This window comes from Cryptomeria japonica, chromosome 5, assembly GCF_030272615.1.
Source record: "Cryptomeria japonica chromosome 5, Sugi_1.0, whole genome shotgun sequence".
Lineage (NCBI taxonomy): Eukaryota > Viridiplantae > Streptophyta > Pinopsida > Cupressales > Cupressaceae > Cryptomeria > Cryptomeria japonica.
The window spans coordinates 921832358-921859291 of NC_081409.1; the positions used below are offsets into that span (position 1 = coordinate 921832358).

Genomic DNA, 26934 nt, shown 5'->3' on the forward strand with positions numbered 1-26934 from the left:
AGAAGTTTTGCTTTAACATCATTTTTCCATATGACTACTTTGTCAAATTTACGTCAAGACACCCTCAAAATCAACCACTACCAAACAAAACAAATTCAACACATTTATAAATAATTTTTTAAATTAAAAATCCTTCAAAACAAATTGATGATATTATTCTCGACAACTCTTCCATAATAACCTTTAGAATTACACTCATAACCAACACAAAATTAACCATAATTTTCTACACCTACATTCAAACATACCAAAATAGTGTTCAAGATTAACGTGGACTACTCCTATATCTATTATTAAAGAATGATATGTTTTATAATAAATTTTTTTATAACGACTCTTGTCACTTTATTCTACTCTTATTATTAATCTGAATCCTAGGTATCACATAATCATCTTGTCTTAAACTATTCCGATCAACTTTCTTCATTATAAAAGAAAAATACTTAATATTTCAAGGGTCAAATCCAGATAAGACCCTCCCTAAAACCTTCTCCAAAATTGAAATGGAGATAATGTCATGAAGCAAAACGTAACTTCATTGAGTAGCATACCAGACCTTTACACATACTCTGCTTTCATGGTTGGCGAGTCTTAACAATAGGCCCCACCCCAACAGGAAGGGAAGTAAAGCAAAAGCCAACTTCCCACCTTATTCAAAACCAATTCAAACTCACTGCTCTATTTCAATGAAGGCCTACTGTCATCTTCCTACCTCACAATCAACTGCAAAGAAAGCGCAGGTCACCTGATAACTACTTGTTTTGTGCTTGAGTCAGAGGTAAGAGTATCCATACCTTCTCTTTGTCCAATTTCAATTACATCAAGTCATGCAGCTAACTGTCAGAAAAACGTTGTTAAATATGTGACTGTTTACCCATTTGTCAACATTGTAGGTTTATACCATTGCTAAATTTATCATTGACTTGTAGATTTTTGCAAGCAACTGAATTTTAAGCTTACTTATCAGAGCCACTACCAAGTCGGAATAATACACCGAGTAAAAGCATTCATTTAGCCTGGCCAATACAACTCATAGTTATACGTTGAATAAAAGCATTCCTTTATCAGGAGGCACTCTCAGCTCATATCCAATTGACCCCCTTGCTGTTTTATGATTATGTATTTTCAAGCGAATTTGTTATGTTTGTTGTTTGCTCACAGTCAGTATGCGGCTGATAGGCCTTGAATAAAAATGATTAGCAGTCCTTTGTTGGTGCTCACTGGTTGTGTGAAGGCAGCGAATGGGAGCATACCAACAAAACTAATAAGCCAAACTTTTTTCCAAGGGAATCGATTTTTCACTACCCAAATTCTCTGGTCTCAATTTTTCAAATTTTTGTCGGGGATTGTTGCGGGCTAATTTTTTTAAATTTTTGCTTAACCCTAGGGTCTCTTGATTTTTAAATCTGCCCGCCCTCCTTGGTCTTACCATACCAGTTACAACATGTAGCCTCAAGCCACTACTGCCACAGTGTGCACCCTGTATGGTTTGAACTCTCTGGAATTGATAGAAGCACATCGACTGTCATCTGCTCATACAGTAGTCCTGAATGATCAAAAATCTTACTTTTTTATGATGAGAAGCATACAAATTCAGTTCATTTGCAGTCCCATTCAAAGCATTGTCTGCCAAGCTAGGAGCAAAGTCAACAATTCTGTGGCAAAAGAACCGAATTTCATGAACCTGTAATAACTCTATCAGATCATGACATCACTTTTCTCCATCCTTCGCTGTTTTCTTTCTCTTTTATTTTGCATATGATAAAAGCCTTTTTGTAAATTTCAAAGTTTTCCTCCATAATTCTCATTTCTCTACATGTATGTAACAACATTTTATTCTCTTTGTATTTTGCCTTCTTTTTCTTGAAATGTTGATTGCTGTACTTTGATATCTACTTGTTTGTTTAGCAGAACTTTGGAGTTGTGTCTACCTTAATGCCCTTAATTATGGTTTGATGGACCAAACTTGTACTTTTTCTGCCGAAACAAAGCAATTTTAATCTCCAGTTATAGATAATTTCAAACTTTCATCATACATGTATTTCTGAGGGCCGCAAGTTCCACATAGCTAGAATCATTTTGTCAATGCAGGCATGCACTTTTCGTAATCATACAATTCCATTTATCCTACTCATTTTAAGAACACAAACATTCCACACATTTATCTCAACATTCTAAGCTTGCTATCTGTTAAGAAAGTTCAGTTGAATCTCTCAAAATCTACAAGTTTAGTTCCAATGGTCTACTCTTTTACACATTTAAAGCCTGATTCCACATTTCTTCTCACTACCTGCGCAGGAAAGAGTAAAGGAAAGGAACATGGACACTGTGGAGGCCAACATTATTATAAATCATGATTTTTCAGATGGTCTTCTATCTTGGCATGCAAATTCTTGCAAGGTCTTTGTCTCTGATAATTTAAGCTATGCTAAAGAAATAAAGGCAGAATCAGGAAGCCAGTATGCTGTTGTATCAAATCGAACAGAATGCTGGCAGGGTTTGGAACAAGATATCACTCCAAGATTGTTGCCACATGTGACATATAATGTTTCAGCACTTGTTCGTATATGGGGATCTACTCAGAAAACAGCTAATGTATTGGCGACCCTTAAACTAGCAGACCCAAATTCTGCCCCAACTTTCTTAACAATTGGAAGGTATCACTTGTAGTTTATAAGCACTTCTCATTTTTGTTGGATTATGAAACTAATGCCATTTACACAATCTGGCCAAATAAGAAAAAATATATGAACATTGCAAGTAGAAATTTGCGCATTCCAAATAGCATGATAGACCAAAATCAAAACAGTGAAGTTGGTCAGGGGAGGCGTAAGGTTTGACATTACTCATTGGGTATGAGTATGCATTTGAATCCACCTGAATCGCATTATCTGTATTCCTAATTTAAGTAAAATGTGTCCTGAGTAGATTGGTTGAAGATTGAATTTGCTTGTAATGTCACCTTTTATATATAATTATATATACAGGTATATATATGTATTCATGCATACATATCTATGTATACATACATACATACACATACCTGTATGTATATGTGTATATATATTTCAAGGTAGATATAATCTGTGTCTGTATGTAAATATTGAGTCTCTACAAAGGGGGCATGAAGTAAATTTTTCACTGTGCAGAACGACAGCTTCAAAGGAAAGATGGGAAAAACTTGAAGGAACTTTCTCACTAAAGAGCATTCCAAACCAGGTTATATTCTATATGGAAGGGCCTTTGCCTGGTATTGATCTTCTGATTGACAGAGTCCATGTATTTTCCGCAACTAAGGCTAAGGTTAGTGTTAGCTTTCACAATCATCTTTATTGTTTAGTTCAATTGTATGGTTTAGTTTTCAAACTCAACTATACCATGTGAATTTTTCTTTATGTTGAATCTGGAAGAAGTCCACAAGTCATTAGAAAGTACCATTTGTGTTTATAAATATGTGCTCAAATGCTTTGATTTAAATGAAACATAACTTTTGATGAGGGAAAATGTGTTTTTTTAGTAAAGTAATTCTTTACCATGCTATATGATTGATCTAGACTGTGTAGAATCTGCAACCATTTTGTGTGCTATCAACAGGTTTGTATGTTTGATCATGAAACATCCTGGTCCCCTAGCAGTGACTGATTGTGTATTAGGCTTAATGTGCTCGATATTTTCTATTGACAACAAGCATGCTATTATGGAGAATAAGAGAAATAGGAGAAGGGAAGCTGCTATGAATATAGCAGCTTTCTTCGGGCTACAAAAATTCATTTTTTGACCAGGATCCCACACATTGACAATTTTGAGATTGTTCCTGTATTTCTATTTTATATTGTGTTACATGAGATGGTTTTGCATAATTATCTTTTCTATTTGTTGTCCATGCCATCTTCTCTTACTGGTATGCATCTAGGGTAGGGTTTCCTCCACTGATAACATTTTGGTGTTGTAAATTATTTTGGTCTTGAAGATTCAATGAGGAAAAATGCAAGCCTTGGTTACCACATTATTAATTCATTCTTCAAAACCATCCAATTGATCTATTTTGGTGATCCAGGTAAGTACTTTCAATGTTTTAAAAAGAGGGCTTAAAGGACCAAAGTCTTAACCCTGTTGTTTGGCAGAGTATCAGCCATGATGAGGATCACATGACCTGTAGCTGCATGTGATTTAATCCCTGGATACAATTTTTAAAGCTATAGACATCAAAAATGTAAAAGCACTACTAAAAGCTTAGGAGTTCAAATCATATATGCAAAGGATGTATGTCTATTGGAGATTTTCTCAAAATAGTGATCAATGTTGATGTTGGGCCAAGGGTGTCATTGCTTGATGATGTGTAAGTTTATTCCACTAGTGATAGCTTTGTAAAAATATAATGGCAAAGAAATCCTTCACAAATCTTCTACCATAGCCAAAAAAATTCCATTCTATATCCTGCCTTGATAATTGAGCTCTGCATTAAGCCTATTAGACAGTTCTCATGGAGAAAGTAATGCTGGAGCAAATTTTTACTATTAGTTATTCAATCAGTTGTTTGTTTCCAAAAATGTGGACACCCTGAACCTCCAAACCAATTTTTGTTTCCAGATATGCAAAGCCTCAGTTGAAAGTTCTTTAGTTCTTGACAATGCTCTATTGTGGGATTAGTTCTCAATCAACATTCATAAACAGAAGGCACATCATTTGAGTGATTCAAGCATGATATAAAAGGACAATGATGATTCAATTCAGTTCTAAACTTCTAACTTGATACTTAAAAAGAGGATGCAGAGGACTCTATGGTCCCTCCAAAATCCCAAGTAAAAATATGCATGAACTATAAATGCAACCTTTTTTCATGTTTAATGGGAATCTATCCCAGCACTGACAATAACCTACATTAGTTATTAAATAGCATTATACACAGAGGGAGTACAGATATAATCAAGACTCAAGTGAGAAGTTGGCTTCTGTCGAATTTTTATAAAAGCAGCCACAACTAGAAGGGCTTCCAAGAAAATATTGTTTCGAGGGTACTGAATTCAACATTTTAGTTCTACTGTCCAGAAACAATGGATGCTATTTATTGTTTGCATGTGCACAGTACAATGGATTGAGTATAATCCAACAAAACAGAAGCTAAGTAGACCTGAGAAGAAATTTCATATCTGAAACTAATTGAAATACAGATGGAAACAAAGATTGTCATATAAAGCAAGCCAAACAGTAGATTACCTGTAAGTCATACATCGAGAGGGATATCAATCTGATTAAGAGGACTATTGCTGGTAACTTTGCATCCACTGAAGATGAACAAAGCTTTCTTTTTTTAGTATTGGCAGTCAAATTTATCTGGGTTGTGAAACATGCTATCGTTTTCCTAGACACAGAAAATATATTTGTCTATGAACAATTCTTGCATCATTGGAACCCTCCAGAAGATTTTCTGGAATAGATAAAAAATGCTATGTTGTTTTCAACAGATCTAACAATTCCAAAGTAGTTACCCATTGATTGTCCTGATTTTGGTAAATTCATAGCAAGCATGCATCTAATGCTATAGGAAATTCTTGATTTTTCTTAATATTTAACTAAAAAATGAAAACCTTTATTTCACAAAATTTTGGCTTCTGAAAAAGAATTCCAGTTTATTATGTGTACAATTTGACTTTGCGGGAGAATTTGATATGAAATATGCCAAAACTGCCCGTTTGCCTTCTTTCTGAATTTATTTCATTGAAAAGGATTATGCACTGGTAATTTTTTTGGTTGTTGGAGGACAAATAAGGAAGTGCATTGTTTAATGAAAATATCATACAGGATGTAAATTGATTAAATATTTGGAGATTGATTTCCTTACACTGGAGGAAAAAATAACATTTGGTGAAGATGGATGTAAGAACCAGAATGTCATGAACTACAGTTTACCACCGTTATAGCCATGTTTGTGTTTCAACTTTCTCTTATATAGTATGAAGGCTTGTACGTGGAAGTAAAAGTTCTGGGTTAAGTCAGAACTATGATCATGTATTCTTTGGAGCCATTTTTCGATTTTCCATTTGTTTGCACTTGTTTTCTTCTCATATACCATAATATATATGTATTAGAGTTTGTTATTAGTCATTAACAAATTCTATGTTGATAGTAATTGACGATGGATATTTTAGGAATTGTTACAGGATGAAGCTGGCAAAAGGAGAATGCCTGGTGCAGTGGAAAATATAATTGTGAACCCAAAATTTAATATGGGGCTCCATGGATGGTTTGCCAATTCATGTAATGGTTCAATTTATTCAGATTATTCTGAGGATTCTAAAGTAGAACCAAATCTATATGCAGTTGTATCTAATCGAAGAGATTCTTGGCAAGGATTAGAACAAGATATTACTGGAAGGATTATGCCGAATGTGCAATACCATGTACTAGCATATGTCCGATTAGAAGGTCCACCACAATCAGCGCATTCTGTACAGGCAACACTTAAGCTGGAAAACAAGGATGCATCTCCAAAATTTTTGTCAATTGCAAGGTATATATAATTTATACTTAGCACCCTCTAATTTTGTGACGCACATCTCACTTTCTCCCTAACATGTTGGTGATGCAATTGCTTGCCTGTAGAGTCAAAGCTTCTGTTGAGAAGTGGGAGAAATTGGAGGGAACATTTTCTTTGAAAATTATTCCTGGTAAAACTGTATGTTACTTGGAAGGACCTCCAGCTGGGTTCAACCTTCTAATCAAAAGTGTAGAGATATTTCCAGCTTTAACAAATTCCCTTTTAACTTCAATGCAAGACTGCATGGGTTCTGATAGGTTTTTGAAGGTAACTAGTATACCGAGATCTTGAAGTCTTGAATTTTTTCTTAGTAATAACTGGCTATATTGAGCTTAGTGCTGTATCCAAGACTAAAATGAGCAAATGATTTGACTTTGTCTATCCTTAAAGGGAGAAATCAATAACAGATTCAACAATGAGCATTGTAGCATTATACAGAATCCTTTGTTTGACGATGGGCTTAATCACTGGACTGGAAGAAGCTGTAAGATTGTGCTTCGTGATGTGGCAAAAGATGAACATCTTCCATCAGGGGGGAAACATTATGCTTCTGCAACAGAGCGAACACAAACTTGGAATGGAATTCAGCAAGACATAAGTGGCCGTGTTGAAAGTAAGTCTGTTTTAGAAGTATCAGCATATGTTCGGATTACTGGCAGTGTTCAATCTGCAGAAGTACGAGCCACTCTATGGGTACAAACTGCAGACCTACGTGAGCAATATATTACAATGGGAAAGTGAGTTCTGTACTTTATTATGCATGCAAACAAATTAGCATTCAATTCCAAAGAAAAATATTTGTATCAAATGGTTCCAACATCCCTTTCTTTCCATATAGATGGACTTATTTCTTTCTGTGACTCTTGACATATTGATTCATCTTGTACATGGCTTGACCTGAATATGAATAACACAGAATGTTCTTGTTCTTGCTATTTTAGAGTGCAGGCATCGGTAAAGGAATGGGTACAATTGCAGGGAAGGTTCCTTCTAAACCCTGAACCTGCCAAAGCTGTAGCTTTTCTAGAAGGGCCACCCGCTGGCATTGATATTCTTGTTGACAGTTTCTTCATCAACCCTGCAAAAAAAATCCCCCCTTCACCTCGTCCTATAATTCAGGTCAGCTCACTTACTATTCATGTCAGAGGATGTTTTTTTTAACATAGCAACACAATATTTTTATTAATCTTCTAGATTACCAGTCTTCAGTGTACTTACTATTCACTGTAATGTTCGATCTCTTAACTTTGTTCGCAGGGATAGTTGTGTCGGTTGAAAGAAATGAAGTGGAAGCAATGAAAAACATTATGGAAATTATATTCCCTATGCCTCTCATAATTATCTGTTTTAAGTAGAGCTTCTAAAAAGTGTCTTCAGAGAAAAATGAAATTCGGTCATTTTGTTGTGTAGTATGGTAAACCACAAACAAATTGGTCATAATATGTCATGGTCAAGAAAAAAGAACTGTATCTGGTGTAAGCACAATGAATTTCAGCTGTGTTCCACAGAAATGCATCCCTGGTCCTCAAACGTCGGTCCCCATCCCCAATGGTGTTTTGGGTAGGCAGGACAGCAGGGGATGTCTCCAAAAAACTTCAAAGCTTTGAAATGTTTCTGAAACATGTTGCAGAAAATAGGAAATGCCGTGGGGACATATGGGAATATTTTTAGTTTTGGAAATCCCTGAAAGGGTAAAACCAGCTTTGGTAGTGGCAATTGCACTGATACCGAATTATTATTAGAAGTTAGACAAGTACAATGAGATGTATGTATAATACTGTGGAATACGACCTGTCCCTTGTTCCACTTGGTTACATACACACTGTAAGCTTATGGTGGCATGAGTTACAATTGGAATTCTACTTCTCAATGTCCTACAACACTCAAATCCACCTCTCTGATACAATCTGACTCCCTCTTGTCCGTATATAAGTGTTGGGATGTCCTAGTGCACTAGGTGGTCCAAAAAATGGAACTGGAAGGAGAAACATCAAAATGCTTGCTTCAAATTCCATCTGCTGGTGTTGGGACAAAACTACCACTTTCAGACAGCTAGGAGTTACGAAATTGGCCCCTGTTGGGAACTGGCAATTTGCTCTGCCATATTTTCCAGCTCATTTATGAGAACTGTGACTTCTGAAAGTTATTCCTCTAATAAACTGTTTTTTCTTATCCTATACGGATCAACCAAGCGCGATGTTTTCATCCAGCGAAAATTTTCAAACTAAATAATTTTGACCATATGCCTTTGCTCATTAACATTTTGCTCGACAAAAAGAAGAGGCTTAGAGGAGAATGAAAATTTTGATTTTGATTTTATACAATGGCAACTCCCAAAAGAAAAATCATTGTGAGTAGGTTTTAAGTGGATGGAGGCCAAGGATCATAGAAATAGCTAAATTGACTTCACAGTTCCTGTTTCTTATATGCTGGTAAGATATAGTTGATAACTTGATACAATGATTGGAAGAGCTCATATAATACTGTTTTGTATGCGACCCAAGATCCTTGCTTTGTCTTCCTTTTCAAATAACGCTTTTAGTTCAAGATTAAGACTACAGATAACATTTTTCTAATGTATACAACCTAAGGTATTTTTTATCATTGCCTTTTTTTAAAAAGCGTTTATTTCCTAATTTGTGTGTTGAACAAGCAGTTAGAGTATTTAATGTCAATGCTTGATGGTGCTCTATTTGGTCCTGAAATGTCACATTTAATCCATTGTAGGCTGTTAAATCTAGAAGTGCTTTTGTGTCTCTTTTTTGTATGCCATTCATATCATGATTCGACTCAATAATTTGCAGAATCCTGGTTATGGGCTGAACATTGTGGAGAATATCAATCTTTTTGATGATCTGAAAGGGTGGTTTCCTCTAGGTCCATGCTCTCTTAAAGTAGCCACTGGTTCACCTAATATATTGCCTCCAGCAGCAGGTGAATCACTTGGATGGCAGCAATCTCTCAGTGGTCGCTATATTCTTGTCACAAATCGGAGTCAAAACTGGCAGGGACCCGCACAAATAATAACAGAGAAACTAAAGTTGTTTATAACATATCAAGTGTCCGCCTGGGTTCGTGTAGGCTCTGGTGGAACTGGGTCACAGAACGTCAATGTTGCACTTAGTGTTGACAATCAGTGGGTTACTGGAGGTGAAATGGAAGCTGATGTGCATGAGTGGAGAGAGGTTGCAGGGTCATTTAGGTTAGAGAAAAAGCCATCAAATGTAATGCTTTATGTGCAGGGTCCTTCACCTGGGGTTGATTTAATGGTAGCTGGGCTGCAGATATTTGCTGTTGATGGAAAAGCACGTTTTGAGCATCTCAAGAAACAAACTCAGAAGGTATGACCTAAGCCCTACAAACAAGAGAAATAATACATTGTACATCATGTTTGACTATTTAAATGTGTGAATGAAACAGATAACATTGGCCATAATAGCGCATATTTTTCTAAGATATTGTTCTTTGTAGACATGATTTCTGCCGTCCATAATGTTATTGTACAAAGCTTCTGATAATAGCTGTGTGAGTTTATTTGACATTTTGGATCAAACTACATGATCAATTACTAAGAAGAAGAGCGCAAGACGAGAACAAAATTTTAAATAGTTGATGGATCATGCAGTTTGATCCGAAACGTCAAATAAATTCACACTGCTATTACCAAAAGCTATGTGCAATAATATTGATCTTGTCTAGCAATGCAATAGACAATTTTAATACATCCACACCAATCATTTATAACTGAGCATATTGCAAGAGTTTTAGCTTCTTTTCCTTCTTATAGAAATCAAATAATTCAGTAGTACAGGTCTCAGAGACTGGGAGATCTGCAGAACACAATGTGGGAGATGTTTCTAGCCGGAAGGAGCATCCCACAAAATGCCCCAATAGAAAAAAAAGCAATACTATAGCAAATAAAAATAAAAAGTTAACGGAATGACTTAAATTATAAACAATGAAAAAAAAAAAACTCCACTCAAACAACTAAATTGGTAAGAAATTTGGAGGACATCAAACATGTTAGCAATATTTTTAATAAAATGAAATAAAACATAGTAAGATTAAAAAATGTTTCAGGGTTAGCTATTAGACAGTAGTTTATCAAAGATTATTATTATGGTAGAGAACGATTGGGACAAACAACACCATGCCAAATATGCTTTTATGACAATCAATGTTTGTAATGGTTCATTTTAATTTTATCAAAATTTTGATGGTTATGTGTGTGTGTGTGTATCATGTATCACATATCCTGATTCTAAAAATGGCATTCCTGTCCTAGTGTCCATGCCCACATCTCCTAGTGACTATTCTTCGGAATAAAAGGCGCATAGTAAATCCATAGTTCAATATGGCGTTCCTTGCCAATGTCCTAACTTGCATTCATATAATATATTTCTAATTTACAATTTACTGAAATGTCGGAAGATATAATATTTATAATTTATCTACAAGATTTTATTAAATTATCCTCTTTATTATCATTGATTACATGTAGGTGCAGAAACTGAAACTGTTAACTCTAGGATCCATCTGAAAAATTATATAGTTTGGTCGTCAAGCCTCCTCGGGAAATCCCAGACTTCATGGTATAGCAGTAATCCAAAATGTTTAGATTGCAAGCTTTATTTCTACCTCCATGATAAAACTCTTTGTAAGCTTCGATACAAATCAAACATGAAAGAGGTCCCTCCTTTTATCAAGTTTCACAAATGTTAAGGCAGAACTTACTATAATTTCCATGGTCTAAAGCTCGTCTCATTCCAGAGTAATTGATACTGTAAGTATCGCAGGTTGATAATATAAATGAGTAAATCACTACTATTGCAATCATTTAGGTTGCTTTAGAATAAAGAACAAAACAAAGAAGATATGGTTAAGATGTCATACCTGATGAATGCATATAACCAGAAACATAATAGGAGTTCTTTAGTTTGGACAATGCATTTGGGAAAATGCATCACATTCAAATATATGCACCCAAACTTCTCAGAGGAATACATATATGCATAATGTCTATGCCTATTATACTCTCTTATTTCTTTGTGAGAATGCCTCTTATCTTACATTGTAAGCATAGATAGAAAGTACACGCTCATTTATCAAAAACTTTGGTGATACTGTTGATTGTGGGTTTTATTAAAACAAAATGAATTCTTTTAGATTCCAAAACACTCAAATTAGGTAATCAAAATTTGAAAGATCCATAAATCTTAAAGTTTTTTGCTTGTACCATTTAAATGCACTTTTCAATGAAGCTGTTTCTTAAATTAAAAACTTTAAATTTTGTATATGCAAGCTTTTGAGCATATCTTCTTTACACCTTTGTCTCCTAACAATGGTCTCAAAATTTTTGTATGTTCCAGATACCTTAATTCAAATACCTCTTGAATGTTCTTTTAAGCCTATCTCCAGTACACCATTATCTCATCACCATGGTCTTAAAAAAAATTGTATGTTCCGAATACCATAACTCAATATCTCTTGAATGACTTTTCTCAAGAAATATCCTTCCCAAATTTACTTACACTTGAAATGCATAAATTTATTCACTACTGTGATTGTCCTCTATAGATGTCCTTACACAAGGCCTTGTTGAAGTTAATTTTATTTTTTGTCTCATAGATCTGTGGAAACAGGCCATTTAATATTTGTCAATCAAGAAGAAAAACCAAGATAATGTTTTAACAAATATAGTACAAAGCTGTATAGATGAATTGAAAACCGAGAGGGACTTAACCTGGAATTGGATTTTGGAACCATCATTTGTTGACTAATTTAGATTTTCTTGCAGCTACGTATGCGTGATGTGATACTCAAAATATCAGGACAAGAAGTGAAAAAGTGCCCAGGTTTGTGTGTCAAAGTCAAGCAGACCTCCAATAGTTTTGCTTTGGGGACCTGCATAAACAGAAGCAGCATTGATAATGAAGACTATGTTGCCTTTTTTGTGAAGAACTTTAACTGGGCTGTTTTTGAAAATGAAATGAAATGGCCATGGACTGAGCCACAGAAGGGGCAGCACAATTATCGGGATGCAGATGATCTCACTGACCTCTGCAAGTGCCACGGTATCCAAATTAGAGGACACTGCATATTCTGGGAAGATCAATATGCTGTACCACAATGGGTTAGAACATTAAATAAGGAACAGCTACAAGCAGCAATAAAAGATCGCATTGTTAGTCTGCTTTCTAGGTATTCTGGTAGATTTCAACATTTTGATGTAAACAATGAGATGTTGCATAATTCATTCTACCAAGATAGGCTGGGAAAGCAAATCTGGGCTTCTATGTTTAAAATGGTTCATGAATTGGATCCATCAGCAACTTTGTTTGTCAATGAGTACCATGTGGAAGATGGTCGTGATGCCAGATCTTCTCCAGAGAAGTATATTGATCATATTGTGTATCTCCAGACACAAGGTGCACCAGTTGGGGGGATAGGAATACAGGGTCATTCTTCTTATCCTGTTGGCTCCATTATATCTTCTGCTTTGAATAAATTGAGTGTTCTAGGCCTTCCTATCTGGTTTACAGAGGTAGATGTTCATTCGGTTAATGAATTTGTTAGAGCAGATGACTTGGAAGTTGTTCTTCGTGAAGCTTTTGCACATCCAGATGTTGAAGGTGTTTTGCATTGGGGTTTTTGGGAACTAGCTATGGCTACACAGCAAGCACACCTAGTTGACGCAGATGGGACCATCAATGAAACAGGAAAGAGATTTCGTGCCCTCAAGAAAGAGTGGACTACAAAGTTAGAGGGTTTCACAGATCATCAAAATCAATTTCAATTTCGAGGCTTCTATGGGGCATATGAAGTGGAAGTTTCATCGCTTTCAAAAAAAGTAAAACACAAGTTTGTTGTTGATAAAGGTGATACTCCTTTGGTGATAGAGATTTGTTTTTGAACACGTATCTTCTACTTCTCTCCTTATCCTAGAGAAATTCAACACCATAGTTTTCTTCATTTTCTTAACCGACCTGTCATGCATCGTTCCTTATAGCTTGCTGCAATAAAAGCTTGCTTGCCACAATAAAGGATTGGACTACTAAAGTTCTTACAATCTATGCAACTATAAGTTCAAACTCATCATGGCCTCTTTGGTGAACAATCTCATTGTACTGTTTGTTTCTCTGTAAGTCACACATTTCAGATACATAAAAAAGCAATAAATCATTCTCATCATGGCCTATGTTTGCATACAACTGATAATTGTCTGTGATTATTGGTAGTGGCATGGTAGAGATTTTCATCTACTAATTAAAGCATATAGCTTATGCCATTTTTATGTAGAACGAAAGTGGCTCAAACCCACATATAAATTTGTGATATGCAATAAAACCTTTTAAACTGCCAGTCATCTCTGCCAAACTACTTAACCAATGCCTGTTGTTTCTAGTTTTCAATATATATTGAACTTGTCATTGCTTGGACTGTAGCTTATTCTTAAAAAAATGGATACAATTTTGTTGGATACTAATTTAAGGGCATAAAATTGAACTGTCTAGGGAGTGGATTCTTCATATAGAGATTGGGTTCTTCATATGGAAGAGTGCGATTGAATGTAGACCAGCTCAGATATTTTAAATACACAAGTCTGTGAAATGTCCAAACACACTCATATTCAGACTTTTTAATGTTATAAAATATATTGAAGACAAATAAGTATGTAATATATAAATAGTATCCAATGTCGTATTCAATGTGATGACCTCAAGTGGTATGTTGTTGGGGCTCATGGTAGAGATTCATGTTCAAATTTTATGGAGCAGTTACACGTTTAAGTAGGCATATGCTGAATGCTGAATTAAATAAATTATCACATCCAATTCTGGATGTTGTATATAGTCTATACTAATAGACAGGCAACGGAAAAGATACCTCTCCCTCATTGCATCTGAGTTGAGGCCCGAAGGATATCTCACAACTTACCAATGAAAAAATTAAAAGTAGTACATGATATCATCAATTTTATCATTAAATTTCAAAAAAACTTCTATAAATGATCAATCAATATTCTATTTTTTTACATTATTAATATTAGACTCTGTTAATAATGATTTTATAATCTTCAACAATTTTATAATTTTATAATTTTTTTTTTTTTTTTTCAATCAGTAATAGGCCTAAGCCAATAAGATGTACATACCTACCCCCTATGAGATTTGAACTTGTGACCTCTCTTTCAAGAACACAAGTTCTTCACCACTAATCCAACTCAGGGTGCACATAACTTTATAAATTTTAATTTACAACTTTTTATCAGATTATTTCATTTAAAATGATTATTTTTAATTTTTTATAATTTAAATTATAATAATAAAATTATATCATCTATCAACCAATTACTGTACAAAAGTTTCACTAAAACTAAAACATAAAAATTATTAGGTCATTGATTCTAGAAGCTTCTCATCTCATCCACTCTTTATGGCTCAATTATTTTCCTTAGATTTACATTGTACATCTTAATTCTTTTGTTTCTCTTTCCTCTAAAGAAAGAAGATATGGATGAAACAAAATTGTATGTGGATGACCAAGTGACACATTCACTTGAATGCTTGTCCTAATAATAGTAAAGAAATAAAGACTTAATGTGGTTGAGAAATTTTGCAAGGTTGTGCAAACAAAGGCGATTGGGAGAAAGAAGTATTATTTGAAGAATTTAATTCCATTATAGACCAAAGAAGAAGCATTTTCCTGAAGAATTAACCCCAACATGGACCATCAGCAAAAAACCTATACAGCTAATATCCCTTGGAGGTCTCTAATATCCCTTGGAGGTCTAAGATTCTCATTGCCCAGCCGAAGACTAACTTACATCATCTTTTGATGTAAAATAGGAAAGTGGAAAAGATCAAAAGAAATTTGGAAAAAGAGGGTTCATATCTTATGTACAAATGTGACTGGAAATTACAAAACAGTTTATTTTAGTATGCAAAGCATACAACGACATAAGTACAGCTACATAAATGATTTAATAGTAGACAAAATGAATGGAGAGAATTAGAAGGTTCATTATCAAACTAAATTGCAGAAAATCAACACTTTTTAGAATGCAAAAATAACGGAGCCCATAGACTTTCTTTAACCTCCTGAATGATAAAAGTTTTCTATTCTATTCTCTACCACAAGGGTTTCTAAATTTGAGAGCCAAATTGAAACAACAGGGTTATTCTAGAAGATTATTTGTTGCAGGTTCGTGGCACATGCTTCTCTTAACATTTTTCTGCTTCTAGTTCTTACGTAAAACCTCTTGAATCAAAACTTATATCATAAATTTCTTTCTTTGCTACTTCATATCCACATATTTCAAAGAAATTTTCGTTCTTCCTAACAGGATTCAAATTTGAAGGTTTTTAGGGTTTATTTTCAGCAGAAAATTAGAAAACGGTGGATTTGATACTTCTGGGTAAGCCTAGTTTCATGATTTGTGTATGATTAAATTGTTTTATGGAAGGATAGTTCTGAGAGTAATGGTACCTTTAAGAAGGTAGTGCGAATGGGAGTAATGTGAGGAACAGAGGTAGGCGCAAAGGCAGGGCGAGCTCAAAGCTTTCATATTCCACAAGGAACCCTACTAGTGCATTGTAAGATGATTCTCCAGGTCCATTGGCATTAATTTAACTGGAATGCAATCCACTCCCACACATGGATGTTGTGGAGACAACATGCCCTAGTTTTTTACAAACCAGAGGTAGGGGCAAAAGCAGGGCGTGCTCAAAGCTTTCATATTCCACAAGGAGCCCTAGCAGTGCATTGAAAAATGATTATCCAGGTCCATTGACATTAATTTAACTGGAATGCAATCCACTCCCACACATGGATGTTGTCGAGACAACATGCCCTAGGTTTTTGCAAACCGGGGACGCTCATTTTAATAAAAATCTTCATTTGAATTGAGTCACATGAAATATTTTGATATTCTTCTAGCTTATATTTTTCTGATATCTTGAGTTGCACTCTTGGATTTTACCAACCTGGTAATCGTTTCCCCGCTTATCTTAGGTTTTACTCCTGGGTTCTCTTTTCACGAGTAAATTTGAATCTCGGATTCTAAGCAAGGCATTAACTGTTTTAATATTTCGATTCCAAACTTCTCCAGATCCGCATCTTTTAATATTTGGGTTTTACCAGTCCCAATGCGTTATCTGTCCTTCCTTTTGTTCATTCCCTCGTTTGTATTGGACTCGAGATCTACTAACTTTCCATATTCTGTTTGTCTCTAATGTAACTATCTTAGAATAGCTTTTCATATTCTATTTGTCTCCAAATTTATCTGGATTCGAAATAGTATATACTCCACGGTTTATCTATTTTTCAATTTTTTTTTTAGGGTTTTACATGAAACTCTATAGAATCTTTTAGCTATTCGATACATGGTATGAATCTTAGGTTGAAACTTTTTTGTCGAGGGTGAAGGATATTTCATTCTATTGAAGTGTATCTATCTTATGGTGTTGGGGTTTGAGTCAACAAGGCTTGACCTCCTGGTGGGCTCATTCAAAATCATTAAGCTTCACCATTAGGCCATTGTTCATTGACAATTTATCTTTTTTTTTTTATAGAGGGTTTTATATCAAAGCCATAATTGTTTAGCTATCTATATGGGAGAACGAGTGGTAGGCTAAACCTTTTTAGCTAATAGCCAAGGACTCAGGGGTATGACGCATGATCTTGGCCTTATCCCTTTTGATGTCAGGGCCTTGCACTCAACAAGACTTGATCCTTGGTGGGCTCATTTAGAACCATTCAGCTTCACTAGTAGATCAAGGGCCCATTGACTAATTTATCTATTTTCGCATCCAATACCTTTTCCTTGTTGAACATTTTTAAAATTTATTTTCTCTTTTGGACTTGTTGGAATAGTGCCGCTTTTTTTCTTTTCTTAAAGCCATTTTTATTATCATGATATTTTCTAAGAGGAAGGTTGCATGCCACTACTTAGCTTTGTTTTTGCGAAGTCTTCTTGATTATTTTACATAATATATTAAAAGGAATGTCCCATACAACTGCTTAGCTTTGCTTTCTTTTAAGTCTTTGTGGTTATTTTGTGTAGTACTCTAAGAGGAAGGTCTAATATGATTACTTAGCTTTATTTCTTGAAGTCTTTTATATTATTTTTTGCTTTATTTCTTGAAGTCTTTTCTATTATTTTTTGTAGCACTTTAAGAGGAAGGTTCCATAAGGTTACTTAGTTTATTTTGTTTAGCAACAATTGTTCATATGTTTTAGGAACTTTTTTGTGAAACTAGTGATTCTATTTTTTTTTTTAATTTTTATTTAATTTAATATTATTAAATGAGTGATGAATATGTGTATTTATTTGTGTTAATAAATAAAAACAAGAAGAAGCAAGAGAATATGTGTAATCATATGATATATTTTTAGTTATATAATGTGTTTATTTTCAGTTAAAAAACTATAGCAACTTCACTAGATAATTTCAAATTATCTGCTTAAAATTTAAGCAACAAATGAAGATAAGCGACTATGTAAGACCATGTTCTAAGAATAGGAGATTTCAAATTCAAATACTCTTGTAGCTCCACATATTTTGACATATAGCCTTTTGTGGAGTTCTTGAGACCTTGACACTTGTTGCATCCAAATGGGCCTTGGAGTCATAAGCTTAAGACTTAAATATGTTGGGACGAACTTTGAGATTTGAGGCTTATAGATCCCAAATGTTGAATAATTTGCTTTATTGTTATTTTTGCATTCAACATTTTTTTTTTCAATTTTTTAGCCTTTGATTTTTCTTAATAAATTTTATCACAATAAATTGATTATTTTAAAGGTAATTGAAATTTTATTTGTTTAAATCAAAATTTATTATTCTAAATTTATATTTGTGATTTGTTTTCATAGATAAACTTAGCGACAAATCCCAAAGTTTATAGTCTAGATTTAAAGGAATGTCAAATATAACTTTTTGGATCTCAATACATCTATAGGGAGAAAATGAATATGTATAGCCTTTGAAATTATGGATTCTTTCAAGTATTTCAAATAAGTTAGGTTTTTTGGGTTTGACTTTGGAAGCTTTGATTGTGGCCTAATTTAGTTAGTTTATTCCATGTTAAATTAAAGATAGTTGAAATGATTTTTTTATTTGTTTTTTATTTGTTTGTGTGGCATCATAAAGTGTGTTTCCTAATGGTACATGCCCAATTTCACGCTCAATTTGGCACTTGGTTTAGTGTACACTGCCCTAGTTCATTTTAGGACCATTTCTAGCCTTGACCTAATGCCCAACTCAAGCAATATGCTATGCATTGTCCTAAAACCTTCATCAATGACCTTGAGCCCGATACATTGTCAAACACTTGAGACATGATTATGTCTCGAGTCATGGGCCCCACCACTTGTTGCTCCCACTTTGAATGAGCAAATAGGCTTGGACACTAGCGCCCATCTCATGTCTCATCAATTTTGCTTGAAATTTTGAGACACTATGTATGTTAGCCTTGCCTTGTGTGATGTGCCCTTGGTTTTAACATTTGATCGTTATGTGTTGGTTTATACCCATAAATTAATTTTTTGATCCCTATATAACAATGAACATTTGACATTTGAAAATAACTAATAATTTGAATCCTATGATAAAGCCCTACTTAAATGAACACTTAGCTTTGCAATTTTGAAAGCTATTTTGATTTATGAATGCTTTGTATTGTTGTTAGCTCTCTTGCTGCAATGGTTGAATCTCTTCAAATGTTGAAGAATGATTGAAATCACTAATTGATGATCAACTTGTACCTCTCCATTCTCATATTATGCGTTTTGATCATTTAATTTTATTTATCATGTTTATTTCCCTTGAGCATAACATTTGTTTCTTGGGTTAGATATCACACTATCTTATTTGAGGTATTTAGGAATCCACTCTAACACACTTGAGTAGGGTTTCATGTTTGTTTATTTGCATTTGTCGCTCCTCACTACAATCTTAAACACACTTAAGATTTAAAAGCACACACTTGTTGATTGAGGTGTTAGCACAAACAACGGTACGAGGTCTAAGATAGATCTCCTCTCTTGAAAAGTGAGATTCCTCACTCCAAGATTATTGAATGCTAGAACTTAGTTGTGCAATGCACATTAGTGTGAACAATGTGAATGTTTTCAAGGTGACCGATGGTGTTTGACAATTCAAGCATTGACTTTGGGAATGTAATTTTCGCTACCTTCTCACAATTTAAACAAGTTTTGGTACTTTTTGATATAAACCTACATAAATCAAATGATTGTAACTAGATCTATTTTAATCCTTAAACTACTAATGATCATGAAAAAAATGACAAAAGTAAGGTGGTATCAGAGACAAAGAAAATAAAACTTCAATTAACTACCAAACAATGCTAATCACATAACAATTTGTTGCATATGATAATTAGATTAGATCAAATAACCATACAAACATGAACTAAAAAAATCACAATTCATATAAGTATGATGCGATCATCAAAGGAGTTAATTAAACAACTGATTTTCAGAATTCATCAGATAACACAACCATTATTCATCAAATTACACAGCCATTACCCCTGCACACATGCAAGATAATATTCCTTTCAAGCACTTGAATTATGATCTAACCAAGTTATCTTCACAGCTAAATCACGATACAATCAGCAACACCATCTAATAAATTTGTTTGAACAATCAACACAAATAGGGAATGATGAAACCCAAACTTTAGTTCATTCAAATTTCACAAGTTACGTAGAAATTTCACACCAAAAAATGTATAATCATTGCACTATAGTGTCTGCATAAAAAATCCAACCCTTTCCAAGTTCAAATGGAGGATTTATATAGAGATTACAAAGCTCAAATCACAAACTCGAAACTAGGGTTTTTGGGCATGACTGAAGGTCGAAATTTATTGAAAACTCAACAAAATTGCATCTAAACTAATTTAAAACTAAAGAAAACTATTCCTAAACCTTGTGAAAGAAGTATATGGCCAACTTCTAGGGCATAAAATTTGTTGAAAACAAGCCCATTATGTCGTGTTTTAACTATTAGTTTGTTGCTATTTTATTTCTGACGAGATTCTTCCTCCAAAATATGGGTTCTAATGCCCAATTTTTGGGACATCTAACTAGAGGTTATTCTATAGTCTTTTTGGCGTGGGGATGCAGAAAAAATCGACCCTCTTGTGTGTTGAATACACCACAAGACTGAGAGGAGAGGTGAATCATTCTGGACCTCAAAACACTTCACTTCTAATCTTTGAAACTTTAAACCACAAATAGCTTATTGTTGCAATTATGAAACATGAAAGCACAAAGAACAACACAAATGTAAACATTAGATTTATGTGAAAAAACCCTAAACATAGAAAAACCATAGTGAGAATTACACTCACAATATGAACAAATGATTACAATGTTTAGGCTCAAGGCCAAGGATCCCACTGCCCTTGAAAGGACTTGCAAGAATAAGGCACACAACCTTAGGGCAAGATATAAAGGGTTGCACAAACTGCCAAAAGGAACACACCTTCTTTTAACAAGTGTAGAGGATCAATGGACTGAAATGAATAAGATCTCCTAATCATGAAATTGTCCTTGAACTACTATGTCAAGTGACCAATATCATGGCAAACATATATGACGATAGATGTATATGACTACAAACACTATTTCAGTTCTCTTCTTAATCGTCTTTCACACTTCTACAATCAAATCTGATTGCACATCATTCATATACACTTCACATCAATTCACATCCATCCCATACTCAAATCATACATCTGCACTCCTATATATACAATATAATTCACTGAAACCCTAAACTAGGTAGACCACATAAAGAATATACAATATTACACAAATTAGGTCACTTGGACCTATAACATCAAATGTGGCCCACTCCAGGAGATAGAGAGGACCCAAACACATCATAACACAACCTTCCCAAACAATTCTAACAAATTGTACATGCTAACACATCCTCCAAGGTCGACACCAAGTGAAACATGCTGATGAACAATTAGCACGCCAATAATTCAACTCAAAAACATTCTCCAATGCACACAACTTAATGCGGATCTACACATGCCATGGTGAGACCCATATCAACCTCAAAAATCAACCACCAAAATATGTTTGGATCAAAGAGGCATGATCCAAATAGAACAAATCACCTCAGTCAACCATAACCCAAACCAATTGACAACATTGAACTTAGAACATCATAACTTCACTTCCAAGGCAAGCCATCACTAGAAAGTTGAACTGGAACACTACACATCAAATCAACATGTTCTCCAAGCCACAACGTTGAAAACCACATTTGATAGACATTCCACTATCAGAAACAACAACAACTAACTCATCCATCTGAGTAGTAGAGGACCTATAAACTTGATAGTACAATATACACAGATCATAAACATTATATCTATAACTTCAATCCATAATATTCACATACCAAAGGAATGCAAAGCATTCTTCCACTGGGACATTAACATTGTTTCCTACATATTGAACCTTCCACTACACCAACCTTTCGAAACATCTCATAATTAATATCATTCCCAGACCACTCAACAACATAAAAACATACTTTTCTAGACCATCTACAACACATAGTGACACCAATGACAACACATGACATGTTGACCTCAATGATAGCATAACACAACAACTCAAGTTTCCAACATTGTGGGCCCACCTTCATACATGAGAACTAGAGCTTGACTGAAGCTATCAAAAAACATGTTCCAAAACATAAGACAATGCTCACCGCCTATTGTAGCTTACCTTTACTACTCTGACTACACTAAATAAATAAATATACACTATCTTTGCAAATAGGCAACTACCTCAAGGAACTCCTGGTTGAACATATTAATCACATTATTCAATTCTTCAATGTTAGGCCTTTTTCTATACTTAAGCTTCACAATCAAGTTCTTGTTGAAGATATTTAACTTTCTTAACTTCTTCTTGAACTAAGGAATTTCAGTCTGCATGATTTAATTTTTTTTTCACAAACACCATCTGCTCAATTGTGTTTGTTGTGCAATCTTTGTGTAGTTTATTCTTAAATTATTGCACTATTTGTTGAGTGTTATTTACCTCCATTTGATCATCCATAAGCATACAAGGGAGAGATTCTATGAATTCGTTTTCTCTAACTAGCAAAGTATTTGCAACATTGATTTTCTTGATGATTTTCTTCGTGGCTTTATATACTCCTTTATGACCATTTTGATAACCCTTATCCATTCAACTAGCATCCCTTTATTTGAATCATCAAGAGCTCCTCATTTTAATAATGTGTCTTCATGTGTGTTCTTAATGATTCAAAGGATAGAGAGGTAATCATCCCACATGAGGATTGTGTCTTCAATACATATAGGTTCCTCACCCTCTCCGGTCATCATACCATGTAGCGTTGTGACTTGGTCTTTGATGGCATGATATAGATTTGTGGCCTTATTGATCACTTGTTCTCCTTGTTGTTCAATGTCTCGTCTCCAATCTAGTTTGGCTTAAATGAAAGAATCACCGTTTGGAAACATTACACCTTGCTATAGTGTGGCTTGTAGACTTGTTGACATAGCATTGGAATCTATTGGTTCCAGGAAATGACAAATATACTTCTTCAGTTCCCTGACTTGTGTTCTTAACTCTTAGAATATTCTCATTTATCCAGTCTTTGAAATATAGCCTCTAGTGCTTGCCAAAGATAATGTTTCTCCCCTTCCTTTTTTTGCACCCCCAATTCTATCTCTTGTATTTGATAATCTTGTGTCTCCATCTCACTTTTGGGTTTGTCCACCAAAGGAATTGCAATTTGAGCTCTTTGATGTATGAAGGTGTTTGTTATGACCACCGATAATTTCCTTGCCTTCCTCTTAGGTTCTAGAGTTTTGAAGGTTTTCTCCAGGATAATGAAGTCTTCTTCACTCACTTCTTTATACCTTATTTGTCTTATCTTAACAATATATTTCTGTTGGCAAATGCACACTCCAATGAGAAATTGTAGGTGATTGAAGCTATTTTCATTGATGGCAACCTTACAATCCTATGGCACCGACAAGCACTGACATAGGCACAGACACCGACACCGGCAAAGATGTTTACCGACACCATGGCCGATAGGATTTTGTTTATTGTATTTTGTATTAATTGTAAAATCTTTTTGTAAACCGACAAGGCGAATTGTATTAGGACTCATATAAGTATGAGATCTTGTAAATCATTTGAAAAAGGTGAAATATATGGAAGGAATGTAATAGGCAGATGAGAATATTAAGGAAGACCTTGGAATAGGGTTTTGGAAGTTGTTGAGCTTAAACTGGTACTGAACCTGGCATAGCAGATGTTGAACCGAAGCAATACATGACATTGGATTTATATAATCCACTTTTGTAAGTCAGTGAGACTTCCCTTTTTGTACGTAAGCAATGAGCTTTAGGCAGTTGGCCTTCCTGCATGTGCATGCCCCTATTGTATCAGTACTATTCACTTATTGGCTAGTGAGCGAATATTATGGGTCACAAATCCCACTGAGGTTTTTCCCACATCAGGTTTCCTCGTTAAAAATATTGTGTTATGGTGTGCTTTCTATTTGTGTTTATTGTTCTTATTTACTACATTAATTCAAGTTTTTCGATACACTATTTTGGCATGCAATTCATTTAATAAGTTTAGAAAATCCATAAACCAGTTAGATACTGATTCAACCCCCCCCCCGCTCTCTCAGTATCTTTGGGAATCCTAACAATTGGTATCAGAGCTTGATCCTCTATTTTCAAAAGCCTAACAGCTTGAGGAAGATTCTGACACCGGTACAGATGGAAAACTTGAGAAAGCAATTGGAGACAACTCTTGCAGATTATGATGTAGAAAAATTGATGAATATGAAACTTGAAGATGATCTGAAGGCTGTACAGGAAATCATTCAAGGACTTCAGGAAAATCTCACTATTGCTAGGAACAAAAGAAGAGAACTTCATAAGAAGATAAAGAGTGATGATGATGAAAAAGAAACTCTTAATAATCTCGTAAGCAAGATGAAGCGGGATAACATGGCCTTGAGGAATGAGATGCAAGATATGACTATGAGGTTTTGTAAAGACATTGAAGACCAAAAGAAGAATGAAGATGACTTGGCTAGGAGAATCAATGATGTTGCAAATGAAAATCTAAGATTTAGTCATGAAAATGATATGTTGAAGACAGATATAATTCACTTGGAGCATGATAAAACTGAACTCATGAGATAGAAAGATTTCTTAGAAAATGAGTTGGCTACTACAAATCAATACAAGGAGAAATTCAAGAAAAGTTCAAAGGAACTTCATGACATGTTGAAAAATTAGAAACCTAATGGAGATACTAATGGCCTTGGCTTTGAAGTTGGTGAAAGCTCCGGTACTGCAAATAATCATGATCACAATAAACCGGTAAGACAACCTAATGCCTACCAATTCAATGGAAAATGCTTTAACTGTAACAAGTATGATCATAGAGAAAATCAATGTAGATCTAGAAATTATCATAACACCAATGCACCCACCGGTCAATGTTCTAAATGCAACAAAGTTGGACATAATTCAGAAAACTGCTGAATGAATGTAAGATGTTATGTTTGTGGAAGATTTGGACACTTATCTAATCAATGCAGAACACATACCGACATAGGATATGGAAAAGCTATTCAGAAAAAACAATGTGACTTGTTATGCTTGTAACAAGATTGGACATATTGCAAAATTTTGTAGAAGTAAGGCATCACCGACAAATAACAAAGGACCCAGTTTGAAAGGTAAAGAGAAGGTTGAAGAAGTGAAGCAAGAATTTTCAAAACAATGGATCAGAAAGTCAGATATGAATGTTAATGAAGCTATTCCTTCACCGGTAGAACAAAATATCACTCCACCGGTAGGAGATTCTTCATCGAACTGTAAAGAAACCTTTTGGGGGTATGGCAACGAATTAAAAAATGTGCTAATTTACCCTTGGTTGATGGTGAGAAGTTGAAATACTTCTTTACCGGTAGATGTGTTAAGTTTCACTTAACCGGCAAACATTTAATGTGGTAGTTGAAGGAAATTGCATTATAAAGCAAGTATTTTGGCTCTTTTTCATTCATCGAGCATTCAAATTTCCTGAGAGTGTGAAAATCCCGAGCAAAGGCATCCATAGCGAGAAGTGAAGCAAATCATTCAAGCACTCATACCTAAAGGCAGATTAAGGTATTTATAACAATGGCTTCCTCCTTTGCACCTGAATTCATTGCAAACCCTACTGTAATTGAAGTTGTTAAGCACCCTAGACCTGTATTTAAGATTATTCCCGAAATTGCGAAGAAAGATGATACCTTAGGAGCATTCTCAAAAATACCTAAAGGAGTTGTATATACTAAGGATCCTAGAATTTACATACATTGTCATATTGAAGAACTAGGAGCGGAAGAGATAATGAACATGTATAGAACAGTAATTTGTGATGTTAATGGAAATGTTAAACCAGAACATAAGATAGTTGAAACCCTAGGTTTTGTGGAGATTCTTAGTATCCCTGATTTTCCAAAGGATTTTATAAGGATTGTGTTAAGTAGAGTTCATGGGGACTTCTTTTGGCTGGATTCAATTCACAAGATAACCAAAGAAGCAATTAGGGCAGTGACAAGCTTACCCTCCACCGGTAGCAAGCCTGACAAGACTAAAAAGGTTCCAAATGACACTGTAATGACCCTAATCGGCACAACCTTTGACAAGAGATCCTTGAGAGTAAATGATGTAAAGGATATCAATGTAAGGTTCATCAGCATGATTCTTGGATACAAAGTTACACATGCCAACAGATTAAACTCTGTTTCTAGCTTATGTATCAAGAGTGCCTATGACATGGTAAACAACAATGCAAAGATTGACATATGTGAATGGTTGAAGGATGAATTGATAGATAATCTGAAGAAGATCAAAGGTGATAAGAAAGGTACATTCAAATTTGGCAACTTACTTGTATGTTTAATGTTGTATATTACCAAGGAAGTACCCGGTATTGGTAGAAAGGATTTTGGTTTTGACATACTAGTAGGAAAACAACTTCTGGACATACTAAACAACATGGGAGATGACAAAGAAAAGAACATAAATGAACACTTTCAGACACTAAAGGATAGAATGAAAACCAGGATAAAGCTGTCTCAATCTATAGTAGATAAATATCAAAAGGAGATATGCTTTGTAATAAAGAAGGATGAGATTTGGATGGAGGTAGTGGTCCCAAGGACTATTTGGGTTACGGAAATGGGATATGAGGCAGATGAGAACATAATTGAAACTTATGCAAAAGCCCTCCTAGAAGCTCCTAAAGAACCAACTAAAGAAATATTTGGAAATGCGGAAACAATTGAAA

At 34.7% G+C, this 26934-nt stretch overlaps 1 protein-coding gene across 3 annotated transcripts; it reads left to right on the forward strand.

Annotated features, from left to right (window-relative positions):
* Nucleotides 1–475: 475 nt before the first annotated feature.
* Nucleotides 476–13749, forward strand: LOC131066250 (endo-1,4-beta-xylanase 3). Of its 3 annotated transcripts, none has more exons than XM_058000970.2 (9): nucleotides 476–778; nucleotides 2299–2657; nucleotides 3150–3303; nucleotides 6150–6511; nucleotides 6604–6805; nucleotides 6929–7275; nucleotides 7480–7657; nucleotides 9343–9879; nucleotides 12336–13749. In XM_058000970.2, exons 2-9 carry the CDS (start codon nucleotides 2320–2322, stop codon nucleotides 13449–13451), a joined length of 3234 nt encoding a protein of 1077 aa, XP_057856953.1. In that variant the 5' UTR covers nucleotides 476–778; nucleotides 2299–2319; the 3' UTR covers nucleotides 13452–13749. The 3 variants fall into 3 exon arrangements, with proteins under 3 accessions (XP_057856953.1, XP_057856956.1, XP_057856955.1); XM_058000973.2 differs by having other exon boundaries at nucleotides 477–778; nucleotides 6162–6511; XM_058000972.2 differs by lacking the exon at nucleotides 476–778 and adding an exon at nucleotides 872–1686.
* Nucleotides 13750–26934: the final 13185 nt, after the last annotated feature.